This window comes from Citrus sinensis, chromosome 1, assembly GCF_022201045.2.
Source record: "Citrus sinensis cultivar Valencia sweet orange chromosome 1, DVS_A1.0, whole genome shotgun sequence".
Lineage (NCBI taxonomy): Eukaryota > Viridiplantae > Streptophyta > Magnoliopsida > Sapindales > Rutaceae > Citrus > Citrus sinensis.
This window is the reverse complement of record NC_068556.1, coordinates 19,118,891-19,135,371: the sequence shown is the minus strand read 5'-3', so window position 1 is coordinate 19,135,371 and position 16,481 is coordinate 19,118,891. Positions and strand designations below refer to the sequence as shown.

Sequence of the window (16,481 nt, the reverse complement as noted above, 5' to 3'; positions counted from 1 at the left end):
AATTTTAATTTTTTAAAATATTTATTAAATGATTATTTTACCCACATGCCACGTGGCAGAAATATATATTAAAAAAAAGAAAAAGGAAAATTATAAAGAGGAAGTTTAGTTAGTTAAAAAAGAGAGTGAAAACGTGGAAGCAAGAGCAGAAGTGCGCCAATATCTGAGCACAAATACATTTTGAGCTGCAAACACACCGCTTACTTCTCCCTTTCTCTCTCTCTTCACATTGCGTTCATTTTCTTCGTCAAGAAAAATAATAATAATAATAATAATAATTTCCCTGCATGCACGCATGAATGATCTTCATCTGCTTCTTTGAAATTTTGAATCAAATCAAATTGGTTTGTTAAAGGGATTAAAATTAGATTACAATTCGTTTTGATCGATCTGCTATTGTATTTTTCTGGGTAATGAAATCTTGAAATATTGTTAGTGTTGTTGTTGGGTTTGTTTGTTGTTGTATTTGATGAGAGGAGGGAAAAGAAGAAGAAGAAGAAGCAGAAAGAAATATCTATGAAGACAGGGGCAAGGAAGTCGCCGCCACCGCACCACCACCTGATGCAGTTGTTGTCTTCGGCGGTTTCCTTTCGAGTTTTTCACATGGAATGGCAGATCTTGCTAGTTATGGAAAATCTGAGCGTGACATTGAACAGGTTAGTACTTTACCCTTCTTTTTATCTTGGTTTTTGGTTTCACTCAAATTTAAGCAGCTGAAGTGTGGATTTTTAGGAAAGATTTGGTCTCTGTGTTTTAGGCAAAGTTGAGGAAATTTGAATGCAAATGGGGTTTTCAATATAATGCGATGTTGTTACTTGAACTAGTAATCTTTGGAGCTAAACGGGTACCTAATGTAATCAATCAGGTTACTTATGGTTGAATGCTTGGTTGATGAGTACAAATCTTGGCAAAATTCTCGGTCAGTTAGGTTAATTAATGAATGGCACGAACTAGGAATGAGTTAAAGAAACAAGAGGTCTGTTGAATAAGTAAGGGATACATTGATCAATTTAATTTGGTGGTTCAAGCAAGGTGTGTTGCAAATGAAGCATCTTGTTTGCAAGAAATTAAAGACGCCTTAAGGGAGGAAATTGAGAACAAGAAATCATTGTTTGAAAAAAGAAACAAATTGTATGTTCAGCTATCCATACAATATTAACTCAGAGATGATGCTGGAAACCAATAACTAGGTCCTGAAAATTTTAATAGCAGAAGTAGTTTCCAGACTTTTGAAAGTAGGCATAAAAAAAAAAAAATTAAAATGTACTGCTGCATTAGTTATCATGTAGTCTGACATTATGTCTACAGGAATCTTTGTTGTAATCTTTGTTGTTACCTTTTTACCTTAGATTGTGATATCTGGTTGCTTGTATTTGGTTTTTTATTTTTACTACGCGTCGCTCTTTTGAAGGCACTCATTGCTTTAAAGAAAGGCACTCAGTTAGTCAAGTACAGCCGGAAAGGAAAACCTAAGTTTCGTGCATTCAGGCTTTCTTCGGTGAGTTATTTTCTTTCAAAATGGGATACCAAATTTCATTATAATTAATATCTGTGCAGCAACATTGGAAAATGTTTCATGAAGTCAATCTTCTGGGAAGGATATAGTTTAATTATCTTTTTTGTCTTTTGACTTCTGTAAATATAAAGTTTTAATGTGCAAGTGCAACTCCTCATACAGCTGTTTTGCAAAGTAGACTCTGTTAGTACCTCAAGTACATATTCTCACAATTTGTCGGGAGATGATGCTTCTGTCAATACCCCCAAGTATATAAATGATTACACTTTTGGTGGTTTTAACAGGATGAAACTTCCCTCATCTGGTTATCACATGGAGGAGAAAGGAATCTGAAGTTATCTACTGTGTCAAGGATAATCCCTGGACAGAGAACTGTGAGTTAATCTCCTATTTCTTAAGCTAATTGAAGATATATTTTCTAGTTCAGTTGACCTCCTTTGTGTACTAAGGTGCCAATATTTTTCTTACTGACATGGTTAGAAATAACTAATTCTTTGCTACCTCTATACAGGCTGTATTTAAAAGATATTTGCGTCCTGAAAAGGATTACTTGTCATTTTCACTTGTATACAGTAACGGTGAAAGATCCCTCGATCTGGTGAGTGCTACCAAAAAAATTCATCTTACCTTCTGCTTGACGATATGCTTAAATCCATTGATATACCACTTGGTTGTTAATATCCACAGATCTGCAAGGACAAAGCTGAGACAGAGGTTTGGTTTGCAGGCCTTCAGGCATTAATTACAAGATATTCTAATAGACGTACCAGGAGTGACATTTCTGATGTGAGTTTTCATTTCAGCATGATTTTTTTTTTCAAATGCGGATGAGATATCAAATTCTATATTTGTTTTGTTTTTAGTTTATGAAGACATAATGTACTTCATACTAATTTTATTTAGTTACTTTTACACCAAAAAATGGAAAATCGATTCCTGCATGATTTCATAATGGGTGGGGAAAAAAAAAAAAGGAAATGGCAGAGCTACGATAACTACTGAACAGAGTGTGAACCCCATAATAATAGCTAAAAATTTAATTTGACTTAATCTTTTTGTTGTATTGGCAGGCTGGGCTCATTATTGATTGCAAATGAATCTGCTTATACTAGATGCTTTTCCATCTATAAACTTGTTTGCTGTTACTGTTTTGCTTGACAAAGATTCTAGTACATTGACTAGATAATTGAATTAGAAAAATGGTTTGTCTAGTAATCTTACCTGGAAATCAGGCTCTACCATTCTAGATTAGAGGTCCAAAGATGTTACAAGAGAAAGCTGCATTTGGAAATAACCGAACTGCATAATTTGCACAATTTACATCATTGCAATAATTTGCTCGATGCAGTATAGAGTTACTATCCTGGATAACTGAACAGTTGAATTGATGAATTTTTTTTTTTTTCCCGTAAGCTCATCAAATTAGGATTGATGATATCCTTTTAACCATTGATGTTGTGTGCATTGGTAATCATTAAAAAATGAGGATTGCAAGTAATAATTTTTTGGCCCTGTGTTATATGAAAAGTTTTCTAGTCGTGATATGTAATCAAAGTTTTCATGTTTTTATTTCAGCTAACTGATATCAGTGCACGGCCATTTGGGGCAACTCTAGAGTTCTCGAATAATATTGCCTACAATAGGACATCTGTTGATTCTCGTGATTCATTTTCGACTTTTGCAAGCTCAGATGTGGCCTCAGAACATCCAAATATGCAACTAAGAACAAGTACTGGAGATGGTTTCCGTATTAGTGTTTCAAGCACACCTAGCTGTTCAAGTGGAGGATCGGGTCCAGATGACATAGAATCATTAGGTGATGTTTATGTATGGGGTGAGCTTTGGTCAGATGGGGCTTCTCCTGAGGGGAGTTTTGGCTCATTGGCTACGAAAGTTGATGTGCTGCTTCCCAAGCCCTTGGAATCCAATGTAGTTCTTGATGTTCATCAGATAGCCTGTGGTGTTCGGCATGTTGCTCTAGTAACAAGGCAAGGAGAGGTTTTCACCTGGGGAGAGGAATCTGGAGGGAGACTTGGTCATGGAATTGAAAGGGACTTTAGTCGTCCTCATCTCGTCGACTTCCTGGCAGTCAATAATGTAGATTTCGTTGCATGTGGTGAGCATCATACGTGTGCTGTATCTACATCTGGTGATTTATTTACTTGGGGTGATGGTATCCATAATGCTGGTCTTCTAGGTCATGGCACTGATGTTAGCCATTGGATACCAAAAAGAGTTTCTGGTCCTTTAGATGGACATCAGGTTTTATCTATTGCATGTGGGACATGGCATACAGCTTTGTCTACTTCAAATGGAAAATTGTTTACATTCGGAGATGGATCATTTGGTGCTCTTGGACATGGAAATCGAGAAAGTTTTACATATCCAAAAGAAGTTCAAGTATTGAGTGGACTAAAAACTGTTAAAGTTGCATGTGGAGTATGGCACACTGCAGCTATTGTCGAGACTCAAAACCAGACAAGTGCAAATATTCTACCAAGAAAATTGTTCACCTGGGGTGATGGTGACAAATATCGTTTGGGACATGGAAACAAGGATACTTATCTGCTTCCCAGCTGTGTCTCTTCTCTTTATGAGTACAACTTCCACCAGCTGGCATGCGGACATCATATGACTGTTGCCCTCACGACATCAGGTCACGTGTTTATGATGGGTGGTGCTGCACATGGTCAGCTTGGCAACCCTCTTGCCGATGGCAAGATTCCTTGCCTGGTACAAGATAAGTTGGTTGGTGAATTTGTTGAAGAAATTTCTTGCGGGGCATACCATGTTGCTGTCCTGACTTCAAGAAGCGAAGTACTCACTTGGGGAAAAGGTGCAAATGGAAGATTAGGACATGGGGACATAGAAGATAGAAAAACGCCAACGATGGTCGAAGCACTCAGAGATAGACATGTGAAAAATATATCATGTGGTTCCAATTTTACTTCCTGCATATGCATCCATAAGTGGGTCTCTGGAGCAGACCAATCAGTTTGCTCTGGTTGTCGGCAAGCTTTTGGTTTCACAAGAAAGAGGCACAACTGTTATCATTGCGGACTGGTGCACTGCCATGCTTGTAGCTCCAAAAAAGCACTGAAAGCAGCATTAGCTCCAACTCCAGGAAAACCACACCGGGTGTGTGATGCTTGTTATGCAAAACTTAAAGCTGCTGACGCTGGTACTGGTCCTAACATTGGTAGGAAAGTTACTACTCCTCGACGTTCAACAGATGGCAGAGATAGAATTGAAAGGGGAGAGACAAGATCTTCAAGGATTTTGCTGTCTCCAGCTACAGAAGCAGTCAAATACCTTGAGATCAGGTCCGGAAAGCCCGGAGCCAGAGCTGATTCTTCTATAGTTCGAGCCTCCCAAGTACCATCACTTACACATCTAAAGGACGTAGCTTTTCCAAGTTCATTGAGTGCTTTTAATTCTGCTTGGTGGCCTGCTACGGCACCGCAGACCCCACCACTACCACCGTCAACGCAACAGTCATTACCACAGTCCGGTGTCAACTCAAGACCTACTTCACCATACTCGAGGAGACCAAGCCCTCCACGCAGTGGATTTTCTAGGACGGTTATTGAAAGACTCAAGAAATCAAATGAAGCGTTAACCCAAGATGTAGCAAAATTTCAGAATCAAGTAATAATTATACACTCATGCAAATTTACCTTGCTTGGCTGCATTCAGCCGTTGATTTGTCTATGCAGGAAACCAAAATCTAGAGTCTTGCTGACTGATCTAGGCTAATTGTTTTAATTTTTTTTACTGCCTTCAGATTAGAATTTTGAATAGAAAGTGTGACGCTCAAGATCTGGAGATTAAGGAACTGCAAAAAACTGCTCAAGATGCTGCTTTATTGGCTGCAGGGGAATGTTCCAAATTAAAAGCCGCCAATGAAGTTGTCAAGTCCATCTCAAGACAGGTACGCATTCAATATTTCAGTCAACGAAACTAATGTGGATGCTTCGTCTGACAGCAAACTTTATATTATGATGATGACAATGGTGGTGGTGCTGGTGGTGATAATGGTGGTTATAGTACCACTTATGCATAATAAAATTAAACTATGTTCTTATTCCACAACTATGTTAAGAACATGATCGTGTCAATGAGCAACTTTCTCTTTCTTTCTAATTCTTGCTAACATTTGAACCTGAGACCATAGTCTCCCAAATCCGTTATTTGGCCATTAGACATAATCCATAGGCAATGCCAAGAAGTTGCTATTTGCTAGTTCATTTGCTCAGAAGATATATGCATCTTGTTGATATTTTATCACATGAATACATCAACTCTGGAAAATTAAATCCTGATATTTGCATTCCTGGTACTAGGAAAAGAAACTATGTCTAAGCAGATCACTCTTGCTATCACCTGGGAAATGCGAAAATGATCTTTTCATTATTGAGTAATTTATTAAGTGCGAAGTTGCTTCATAAATTTTTACAAAGTTGCCGTCTTTCTTATTATTCAGTTGAAAGAGTTGATACATCAGTTGCCTCCTGAGTTCCATGATAGCGAGAACTTCAGATCCATTTTTGCTCAAGCTGAGGCCTGTTTAGAGACTAACGCAGCATCTGAAAGCTCTTCTTCCTTGCCTGCAATCATAGACTCCAACCAACAACCTGCTGAAAGCTCTTCTCACCAGTCTGCCGCTGTAGATTCTGACCAACAAAATAAACCTGAAACGAGTTCATTGGAAAGTGAGCCTTCTAACATAATAGACAACAGAACAGAAGATAGTAATCCGCAGGAATCATCGGTTTTATGTACAGGAGAGGCAGCACAACCTCAGCCTAGCTCGCAAAATAACTCCAGACCACCACAAATACGTGGAGACAAAGAAACCATTGAACAGTTTGAGCCCGGTGTTTACATCACTTTTGTTGAACGTCGAGGTGGTGCCAAGATCTTCAGACGAGTTAGATTCAGGTACTTAATTAAATGGTTTATCTAGCTGAAAATCAACAAATCCATCTACAGAAACATGCATGGATCAGCATGCAGCCTAAAACTTTTCATCGTTTAAAAAATCTCATCGTGGATACTTCACGGGGGGCTAAACCTTGTATAAATTTTTTTTTATTTTTTTTTTATCACTGCTTGAATTTGCCCGGAATCCGGATGCACTTACTGAATCACCTGCCTTCTAACGTATGTGCAGTAAACGAAGGTTTGATGAGCATCAGGCGGGAGAATGGTGGACTAAAAACAAAGATAGGGTGCTTAAGAGATACAGTCCACACGCAAGCAGCTCCGTTGCATCATCAGAATCAGCATCCAGTGCGGCCGTAGCAACTTGTTCAGCGCCCGTGCCTGCACCATCGCCGTCCGATCCACCACCGGCACCTCCTCAAGAGGAAACCGATAATGCGCCACCACCTTCTTCTTCTTCTTCTTCTTCTTAACCTTAGTTCATATTGGTTTTAGTCTCTTACCACCATATAACGTAGACAGTTCGGTAAGTAGGATCAAGAAGCCGCTCTCCTTCGGCATCGTTAAATGATTTGTTCATCATCATAGAAACAAAAATAGCCTTACACAGGATTATGCTTCAAAATGGGTTAGTCCTTGAATGTTGTTTACGTATATTAGTAGTGGCAGAAAAGCTTAAAATGTAATTCTTTTTATTGATTCATTTTTCTTTTTTCAAGTCTTCTTTGTGCTGTAACCTGCTACTCAAACCATTCTAGCTGTACAGTAGATGAAATGAACTTGTAAGAGCATTAGTAATCAACTCGTTAGAAGAACACTACTTTTTGACAAGGGCAATCTTTGAATACATACTTTTTTCTATCTTTAGGCAGTAACTACTACACCCAAATTTTAAATAAAATTATTAAATACGCGTAATGCTTCTATTGCTACACAATTGTTGTTCTGCAGGAGGCGGCCTCCAAATTCGGCAGACCAAATTCATGTAAAAAATGATGTGAAATAAAATGTGATTCTGTTACTCTCTGACACCATCGGGCCTTCAGAATTTGGGGAAGCCCCCCAAATTAACGAATCTCCGGGGACTTGAAAGAAGAATTTGAATTTTTCCCAATAAAACAAATCATCGTATTTACTCATGACTAAAACCCAGAAAAAATAAAATAAAAGCCAAACAAACTCCCTCAGAACAATTAGTTATCAACACCAAATAATATTCAGACAAGGCTGAAACTTATATTATACATGTGTGTTGTTCAATCACTGGGAGCATGAATCACACATCAAATCGAAATTGATATGCTCAAAATAAATAAATAAAAAGTTAAAAAAGGGGGGAAAAAGAAAGAAAGAAAGAAAGAAAGAAAGAAAAAGGTCAGCTTTAGAAGAGATGGAGACGGGTAGACTCTTTTTATACCAAATTATTAGGGTTCCAATACCCTAGCCCTCCAACACACTTTCCTTTTTCTGATTAAAGAAAAGAAAAGACAAAGGCCCAACATAAATGAGGGCCCAAGCTTGCTTCTAAGGTCCAGCCCATAAGCTCATGGGCCTAAAATAACCTTAGAAACGCGGGAAATTAAATATGTTGGGTCTAATAATTTAATCCGCAGTTGTACTCCAAGAGAGTGAAGTTGATGAGTTTATTGAAGAATTATTAATGCATGATGTGAGAAACAACCATTACCATTTCAAGACAGTGAAGTTTTCGTGCTCCATTCAGATTCATTATCCCAATCTAAAGATAGGAGCCAAAACAACCATTAACTCGTTTTCTTATTACAAAATTTATAGTGAGAGAGATCAAAGAATTCTCAGTAAGTCTCATGAACTCCACTGGAACCCGATGCATACAAGAAGATACATGCAAGACTGTCATGTACAACAAATACTAAACCAGTATGCTCCGTCCAAAATGATTACTTGGGATTCATTGGCTCCCCTATGTGTGTGTATGCCTACATGCAAATCGTTTCTAGTCACCTTAACATAAACACAATCTTTTGAAGCAGGTTTTACTTGTAAGGATTTACAAGCAAAAATGGGTAAATATTTAATAAAATGCATTAAAGACCTGACCAGCTCAAATATGGGGAGAAGCCTCTCTAATCTTGTTTTCAAGTCTGATCAACAAAGCAGCAAAGTCCAACAAGGGAAAACTTTCCATGCCTGTGACCATTCTTCAGAAAAGCTAAAGAGAGAGGCTGAGTGCTGAGAATAAACAAACTATTCACCAACTTCTTCTTATTCTTTTTAAAATTTCACTTCTGAGTATAGGAGAAGAAGAGGGAAACAGAGAGAGTTTACAACAGCTTCAAAAGAGCACACAGAATATTCAAACCCCGAACAAAAACAACATAATTCGTGAAATCAGTCAGTCCGTGATAAACAAGCCCATGTAAGATTTCAATCACATAATTCCAGATGAGCCAAAGAACTGAGTGTTGATTTCAACCAGGATCAGAACTCGGGGGCAAATAGGAAAAGGCTGGGCTATGTCAAATTCAACTCTTCCTAGCTTAACAAGGACCCAACCCAAAAAAAAAAATTACCTACATACAGTATCTTATTTATTGCCTTAGACAGAGAATATTTCAGGTCCCCAGGATGTAAATTTCCATCTCTGTAGCTTTTGTAGGTCCTGTATTTCGACAGAGTTTGTGATTATTTGTACTATATTTCAAAATACCCTGTCTCTTCCAAATCCCACAGTGAATGCTTTATGATGAAAAAGGACTAACATTAGAATAATACATAACATCGTGGGAGTGGGAAAGGTAAGTACATTTTTATTGGCAATGTAAAATCCATAGGGACTCACTTGTTGCCACCGTTGGCTTCACTACACTCCACCACAAATTTATTGTACCCTGGAAAGATGATGTATTTTATGTACTCCAGACAAGGATTTCCTTCAACAAGCTTTGGAGGGCAGTATGCTTCCTTTATTTTCACATTCACTTCAGGCTATGACATTGGACCAATATAAGATAAAAAAAAAGGCAGCATATTGAGTTTTTTTTTTTTTTGATGAGAAAAGTAAAGCTTTTCAATTGATGAACTTAGCATATTGAGTTAAAAGTAAAACTTAAAGAGGGTTATTGGTGACGCCCGTCGTGCAAGTTTTCCATGGACGACACTCAACACGACACCATTAAAAAAAATGAAAATAAAAACCTCAGACTCGGAGGAAAGCTAGCTGTCACTTTCCGGCATTTGGGTGTCCCACTTAATTGGTGGTCGATGGTCGGAAAATGCTGGTTTAATTTGTGTGTCGTTTTAATTAATTAAAGCAAAAGCTAAAGCAAAAATGTTCGTACGGTTTTACCATTCAAAATTTTCTCCCTTTCTCCTCTAGTTTTCTGTTTCCTCCAATAATCCTTTTCTTCTTCTTTTTTTTTTTTTTTTCAGAGAATATTCCATGCTAGCTACATCACATTAACTGTTATCTTTCCTAGAAGGGCCGATATCAGGCGCTTACGCAAATGGCCATCACTCAAGTACAAGGTCAAGAAGCCATCGCATAAGTATCACACCTCAAGGCACCGGCATTACAACAATTTTGATTTGAATGGTATGAAGTTTCACCCTAAATCCTATCCGTATCTAAAATAATCAGTAGTAATTTGCAAGAACAATACTAGGTAAAGTAAAGCTCAACAAAACCACACAACCAAGTAATGTACATTACATTCTTCCGGATGGTTCAAACCCATTATAGCAAATGGGTGGAGGCTTCTTATTCAGAAGATTCAACAACTCATCCTACTGTATACACTCTTCCCTAACACTTCTCACAACCCTTCATCCTAAATCCAATCAAGTAATATAACCATTAACACAAAAAAGATAATACTAACAATTACTCAGACATGAAACAAAAAACTTTGATTTTTACGTAAAATAGATTCAAAGTGAATTGTAGAAATTACAACACAGTTACTGAGGAGTTGAAGGGGAGGAGGATTCATTATTCTGAGAGTTGATGGACATGGAGTTGATTTCGTCGGTTGGAGGAATTTGGTTGGCTGAGTCGTCCGACATTGGGTGACACAGCAGCGTCTTCGATAGGAGCTGCGGTGGCTGTGCAGTGGATGTTTTTGCTGGATTAGAGTTTCTATCTATACACTATACAGAATGGAAAGGACAGAGTCACAAGAAAAGTCACAACGAACGAATCCCTTTTACATGTTGTCCTTCTTGGAAACCCGAGAATTCAAATATAATTAGGAAAAGAAACAAATTGGAAACCGGTTACTGAAAAATAAGAAATTTTGTCTAGTAGTAATTATTTCCCCAACAACTTCGGAAATATAACCTAACGAATTTGTAATTAATGTTCAGACAGAGCCCCGCTTTTTGCGCCCATTTATATAGAGTAATTTACAATGTCCAGTTGAGCAGCCAGAGCTAGCAAAGTTAATAATGACTACAACGATGAAGAGATCAATTATCAGCTACTTCTTGCCAGTGGGGTTTCGATTTAACCCAACTGATGAAGAAATTGTGAAGCATTACCTTAAGGGAGGTGCTGCTACGCTGCCATGCCTTAAAGATATTGAGTATTGCGATGTTTATGGCGACAAGTCTCCGTGGGAGATTTTTCAGCTAGAAAAAAACAATCCTGATAATCATGACAATGATTATGGAGAAAACATATTCTATGTTTATACAAAGTTGAAGAAGGCAAGCCCTAATCGGATTTCGAGAGTTGCTGGCTGTGGAACTTGGCAGTTTCAGAAGAGGCCTGTTCAAATATATGATGCTGATCCTAACGAGAATGATAATGTTGTTATTGGGTATAAAAGAAAATATTCTTTCAAAGCTAAAGAACCAGTTTCTAATAAGAGATACCATCATGGTCAGTGGATAATGCATGAGTATTCTTTGGCTGCTGGAAAGGAACGATCATCACCATGTGGCGGTGATGATGATGGTGATAATTTTGTCTTTTGTAGGATAATAAACAAATCCAAAACCGGGAATGAACATCAAGAAGCCAAAGCCAAAGCCGAAACTGAAGCTGAAAGTTCTGGAGGTTATGTCGGGTCTAATAATTTGATGATTGATGATAACAAAATAAACCAATTTGAATTGGGGTTACAAGCTGATGATCAAGCTTTGTTAAAGTATGGTCTAGCGCTTGATGATGATGCCGAAGAGGTTACTTCTTTTGCAAGGAACAATGAAGATGATGTGATGCTGCTTGATGATGAGTTAGAGCCTATATTGCATATTGATACTAAAGATTGGAACCTTACGATGCTTCAAAAATATTTTATGGATGATGACGATATTGATCGTGTGGATGAGAGTAGTAGGGCTTCAAGTTCAGTAGAGTTTGCAAATTATCTACAGAATGATGAAGGTGTCATGACGCTTGAATACTCAGAGGATTTTGGATATAGGATTGAAGAAAATGATTATTTGAGGATGAATGAGGTGCAGCAACCGGCAGTTGTACTCCAAGAGAGTGAAGTTGATGAGTTTATCGAAGAATTATTAATGAATGATGTCTGCGACAACCAGTAATTAATATTTTTTTCACCAGTTAAGTTTTTGTGCTTCATTCAGATTCATTATTCCAATCTAAATAATAAAATTTTGGTAGAACTTCTTACAAATCATAGAACTCAATGACATTATTCTGTTCAATGTTCGAATGCAAGTTTTAAGATGTTTATTTGACTGCTAATTCAGCAAATGTTGGCAGAGCATTGAATTTGTACAACAAAAAATAGACTGAAAAACTAATTAAACAATCCCCAAGCTGAGAATAGTATAAATTATAATTTCAACAACTAATTTTTGTTAATTTCTACTAGTATTCATGATCGTAACCGAACGTCATATTTAACTTTAATCAAAACGAAGTTTCTTCTCTGTTAGCAAAGACACCAAAGGCAACAAGCAGACATCCCTTGCACATCTCACCTGGTAACTCTGTAACCCTAAAAAAAAAAAAAAGCAGATATTAATTGTTTTCTAGAAAAAGGTTACCGAAAAGTGGAATAGCTATTCATGCTCTAAATGTACTAATAATGTAATGTTACTCATAGTACGATGCAAAATAAGAATAATACCTTAACACGTTTCAGCAGATCCTGGGCATTAGCATTCTTGTTGAAATGATTACGCACAGGCTTTAGAAGTTGAACAAGTGAAATATTAGCACAATGAAAGAATAATTTTCTTTTAGAAGGGATGAGAGAGATCAAAGAATTCACAGAAGATATGCATGATTGTCATCTACAACAAAAAATATATTAGAATGTTCCATCCAACACGAATTCCAATTACAGCCACTAATAGAGAATCAAAGCTAGTGCCATTCATTTGCTTTCATATGTCTATGCCTGCCAGCAAATCATTTCTGGTGATCTTAACAAAAGCACGACCTTTCAAAGCAGGATGAATTTACTTGAAAGGATTTGCAAAGACCACAGGTAAAATTTAATGAGTGGAACTAATGAGCCCTGTCCAGTCTCTCTCTAAGTCTGGTCAACGAAACAGCAACGGAGAACAAGGGAAAAACTAACTCTATCCTCTAAACATTATTTAGAAACATTTAAGAGAGAGAACAATTGCTGAAGATAAACAAACTATTCACAAGTAGCTTCTTATTCTTTGTAAGATTTTTCTTATTGTTTGTAAGCTTTCACTTCTGGGTGCAGGAGAAGAAGAGGGATACAGGGAGAGTTTACAACGGTTCCAAAAGAGTGCACGGAATATTCAAACCCCAAACAAAAACAACTCAGCTCATCAAATCCGTCAGTCTCTAATAAAAGAGCCCATGTAAGATTTCAATCGCATCATTCCAGATGAGCCAAAGAACTGAGAGTTGATTTCAGCCAGGTGCACAAGATCAGGGAGCAAATTGTACAAGGTTGGGCTATGTCAAATTCAACTTTTACTAGCTTAATAAGGACAGAAATAGCAATTACCTGCAGTATCTTATTTATTGCTTTAGACAGAGAAGGTTTCAGGTCCCCAGGATGTAAATTTCCTTCTTCATAATCAGCAACAAGTTCTTCATAGTTTTCGAAGGTCCTGCATTTCAACAGAGTTTGCGATTAATGATACTATATTTCAAAATATCCTGTTTCTTCTAAATTCCATAGTGAATGCTTCATGATGAAAAAAAAGACTAATATATAAAATTGTGGGAGTGGGAAACATAAAGACATTTATATTTGGCAATGTAAAATTAATAGGGACTCACTTGTTGCCACCATTGGCTTCGCTACGCTCCACCACAAATTTTTTGTCCCATGGAAAGATGATGTATTTTATGTACTCCAGACATGGATTTCCTTCAACAATCTTTGGAGGGCAGTATGCTTTCTTTATTTTCACATTGACTTCAGCCTATGACATTGGACAAAGATAAAATTAAGAAAGCAGCATACTGAGTTAAAGTATAACTTAAGATTGTGCTTGCAATACGGCCATTGAAAATGCTACTAATTTCATACAATTCCACATATAATTTACAAACTACAAAACAAATTGTACCTCCTCATCCTCCATGTAGATGGCAGATGATGGATCACTCTTTGACATCTTTTCTTGTCCTTGCTGAAGTCCAGGAAGCATATCTGTATATCACATAATCCAAAACTTAGTAAGAAAATCAAGAGAAGATAAAAAGGGCAAAAGTTTGTAAAAAGGAAAAAGGACAATACGATGCGACAAAATGATGGGCTTGTTTTTCCTCTTGATGTCATCACAGTACTCTCTTGCAAGTACATTTACTTTCCGCTGATCCATGCCCAACTGACAAATATCAGCCTGTTGAGATAAAATACAATTTGTCAGCAGCTACTAAGTTCAGTCACAAGGCATCAGATGATAATTGACAAAAAGTGATAACCTAGAATCAGGAGATAAGAATAGGAAAAGCTAGACATGTCCAAAAGGTGATGGAACTTAAACTAGGTGAATGACTCAACCTTTTACAATTTGACACGAAATAATTTAGCCTAACCATGCCACGATTAAAGTCACAAGACCTAGTAGAGAATCTGAAAAATTAAAAGATGAGCACCTTAAGGAAAAATATGTCAGCGCATTGCATGCAGGGGTAGAGAATCTGGGCTGCAGTCAACTCATCCTGCTCACTACGACCCATAATCTGGCAACACCTAAATCAGACAGATATGCCATGTCATAAGCCATCACCTACGTGGCAATTCCATTAAGAGAGAGAGAGAGAGAGAGAGAGAGAGAGAGAGAGAGATAAAGAACCAAGAATGACAAAACACATAGTGTACCTCATTATTCTAGGAAGCTTGTTCCTGCGAGCTATATCCATAACAAGAGGCCAGTACTCGTCTGCCCTGGCGTTAATTTCTTCTGAAGACCACAAAAACTCAACTCTTTCAGTACGCATCCCAACAGCTATCCATATCTCTATCAAATAACGCCCGACTGTTTGAATTTTCTTCAAGTCACCTCCCATTTTGTTGTTTAGCTGTGCAAACCAATCAGCCACCCAAATTTTCACCTTGCAACCAGCAGAGGTCAGTTTGTTCACACTTATTGCCTTCATAACACCCTGTACAGCAATCAAATAACGATAACAGGTTACAGAAAGGCAAAAACTTGCTCGAACCACAACAACTATTACAGAAAATGAGAGTTAAAGCATTTGATCATCACATAAGAGCCTATGATGTGAAGCGTAAAAAAGAATAAATGTGAAATCAAGGAATAAAGGAAAAAAAAAAAAATATATATATATATATATCAAGGAGCATATAGATGATTATGAACTTATTTATTTTACTTTAAAAAATCTAGCTAATCCTGCTACATTAATTGTCAGCACTGTTTATGAACAATCACAGTTTTATTATTTAAGTAGGTTTTATATTACTTATTATGAAGTACATTTCTTTTGATTTTGAGTTCCTGTGTTGTGTAGAGTTTGGCCACTGAAAATAGGGATTGCTCTCCATGTTTGAAGGAGACTTTCGTGTATCGACGATCATTGGATAAAGTTTCTGATGTTCCCTTCATAGTTTTTCTAAATTTTCTCCCTTTCTCCTCTAGTTTTCTGTTTCCTCCAATAATACTTCTATCATTCCCCCCCACCCCCCTCTTCTATTTGCTTCCCCTTTCTTTGTCTGCTATTTCAATGGACGTTTGGTGCTACATTACATCAACTCTTTTTTCTCCTAGAAGGGTTGATATCAGGCGCTTACGCAAAGGGCTGGTACCCAAGTACGAGGTCAAGAAGTCATCTCATAACTATCAAATGTCAAGCCACCGGTATTTAAAAAATTATAATTCGAATGGTGCAAACTTACAACTTAGACCCTAAATCATATTCAGTTCAAACTAACAAACTAGCAGTAGCTAAATAACCAGTAGGTTCCACTAATTAACTACAAGGTAAAGTAGAGCTCAAATAATATGAGGAGTGATGCAAGCTGTAGGGGATGCTCAAGAAAGTGAAAGATTAATGGTGTTTGACTACAATAACACCGTTGCCAGCAAAATCTCATACCTGAGCAATGTGCATTCTTCCGGATGGTTCAAACCCATCATAGCAAATGGGTTGAGGCTTCTTAGTGAGAAGATTCAACAACTCATCCTCCTGTATACACTCTTCCCCAATACTTCTCACAAGCCGAAACTTCTCCTCTACACTCATCCTAAATCCAATCAAGTAACACAATCATTAACACAAGAAAATAATAATCACAAGCACTCAGACATGAAACAAAAATTGATTTTTTAATGTAAAACAGCCTCGAAATAAGTTGTCAAACTTACAACACACTTACTGAGGAGTTGAAGTGGAGGAGCCTTCATCGTTCTGAGAGTTGATGGACATGGAATTGATTTCGTCGGTTGGTGGAATTTGATTGGCTGAGTCGTCCGCCATTGGATGACACAGCAACGTCTTCGATCGGAGGCGCGCGGCTGTGGCGGCTGTGCAGTGGATGCTTTTGATGGGTTAGGGTTTCTTTCTAAACAGAATTGAAAAGACCGTAGTCACAAGAAATCATAACGA

At 37.5% G+C, this 16,481-nt stretch overlaps 2 protein-coding genes across 4 annotated transcripts; one reads left to right on the top strand and one right to left on the bottom strand.

Annotated features, from left to right (window-relative positions):
- The first annotated feature begins 119 nt into the window (after positions 1 to 119).
- On the top strand, positions 120 to 7,178 carry LOC102629726 (PH, RCC1 and FYVE domains-containing protein 1). The gene is made up of 9 exons (XM_006489660.4): positions 120 to 656; positions 1,412 to 1,498; positions 1,801 to 1,890; positions 2,028 to 2,114; positions 2,204 to 2,302; positions 3,092 to 5,164; positions 5,301 to 5,447; positions 6,000 to 6,457; positions 6,690 to 7,178. Exons 1-9 carry the CDS (start codon positions 609 to 611, stop codon positions 6,931 to 6,933), a joined length of 3,333 nt encoding a protein of 1,110 aa, XP_006489723.2. The 5' UTR covers positions 120 to 608; the 3' UTR covers positions 6,934 to 7,178.
- A 2,084-nt stretch (positions 7,179 to 9,262) lies between these two features.
- Positions 9,263 to 16,476, bottom strand: LOC102629233 (tyrosine--tRNA ligase 1, cytoplasmic). 3 transcript variants are annotated; one of them, XM_006489658.4, is made up of 10 exons: positions 16,252 to 16,474; positions 15,972 to 16,119; positions 14,734 to 15,017; positions 14,508 to 14,604; positions 14,146 to 14,251; positions 13,976 to 14,058; positions 13,683 to 13,828; positions 13,405 to 13,510; positions 12,544 to 12,603; positions 12,118 to 12,411 (listed from the first exon to the last, which is right to left on the bottom strand). In XM_006489658.4, exons 1-10 carry the CDS (start codon positions 16,350 to 16,352, stop codon positions 12,391 to 12,393), a joined length of 1,152 nt encoding a protein of 383 aa, XP_006489721.2. In that variant the 5' UTR covers positions 16,353 to 16,474; the 3' UTR covers positions 12,118 to 12,390. The 3 variants fall into 3 exon arrangements, with proteins under 3 accessions (XP_052295114.1, XP_006489721.2, XP_006489722.2); XM_006489659.4 differs by having other exon boundaries at positions 16,241 to 16,399; XM_052439154.1 differs by lacking the exons at positions 12,118 to 12,411; positions 12,544 to 12,603; positions 13,405 to 13,510; positions 13,683 to 13,828 and adding an exon at positions 9,263 to 9,427 and having other exon boundaries at positions 16,252 to 16,476.
- Positions 16,477 to 16,481: the final 5 nt, after the last annotated feature.

Bases quoted from the DNA above. Each gene is read 5' to 3' on its own strand.
- LOC102629726 (XM_006489660.4), top strand. From the start codon at position 609: ATGGCAGATCTTGCTAGTTATGGAAAATCTGAGCGTGACATTGAACAG. The intron at 1,499-1,800 runs GTGAGTTATTTT...TGGTTTTAACAG, and splicing joins GTGCATTCAGGCTTTCTTCG to GATGAAACTTCCCTCATCTG. The intron at 5,448-5,999 runs GTACGCATTCAA...CTTATTATTCAG, and splicing joins TCAAGTCCATCTCAAGACAG to TTGAAAGAGTTGATACATCA.
- LOC102629233 (XM_006489658.4), bottom strand. From the start codon at position 16,352: ATGGCGGACGACTCAGCCAATCAAATTCCACCAACCGACGAAATCAAT. The intron at 14,252-14,507 runs GTGCTCATCTTT...TTATCTCAACAG, and splicing joins CTGACATATTTTTCCTTAAG to GCTGATATTTGTCAGTTGGG. The intron at 14,059-14,145 runs GTATTGTCCTTT...TGTGATATACAG, and splicing joins GCCCATCATTTTGTCGCATC to ATATGCTTCCTGGACTTCAG.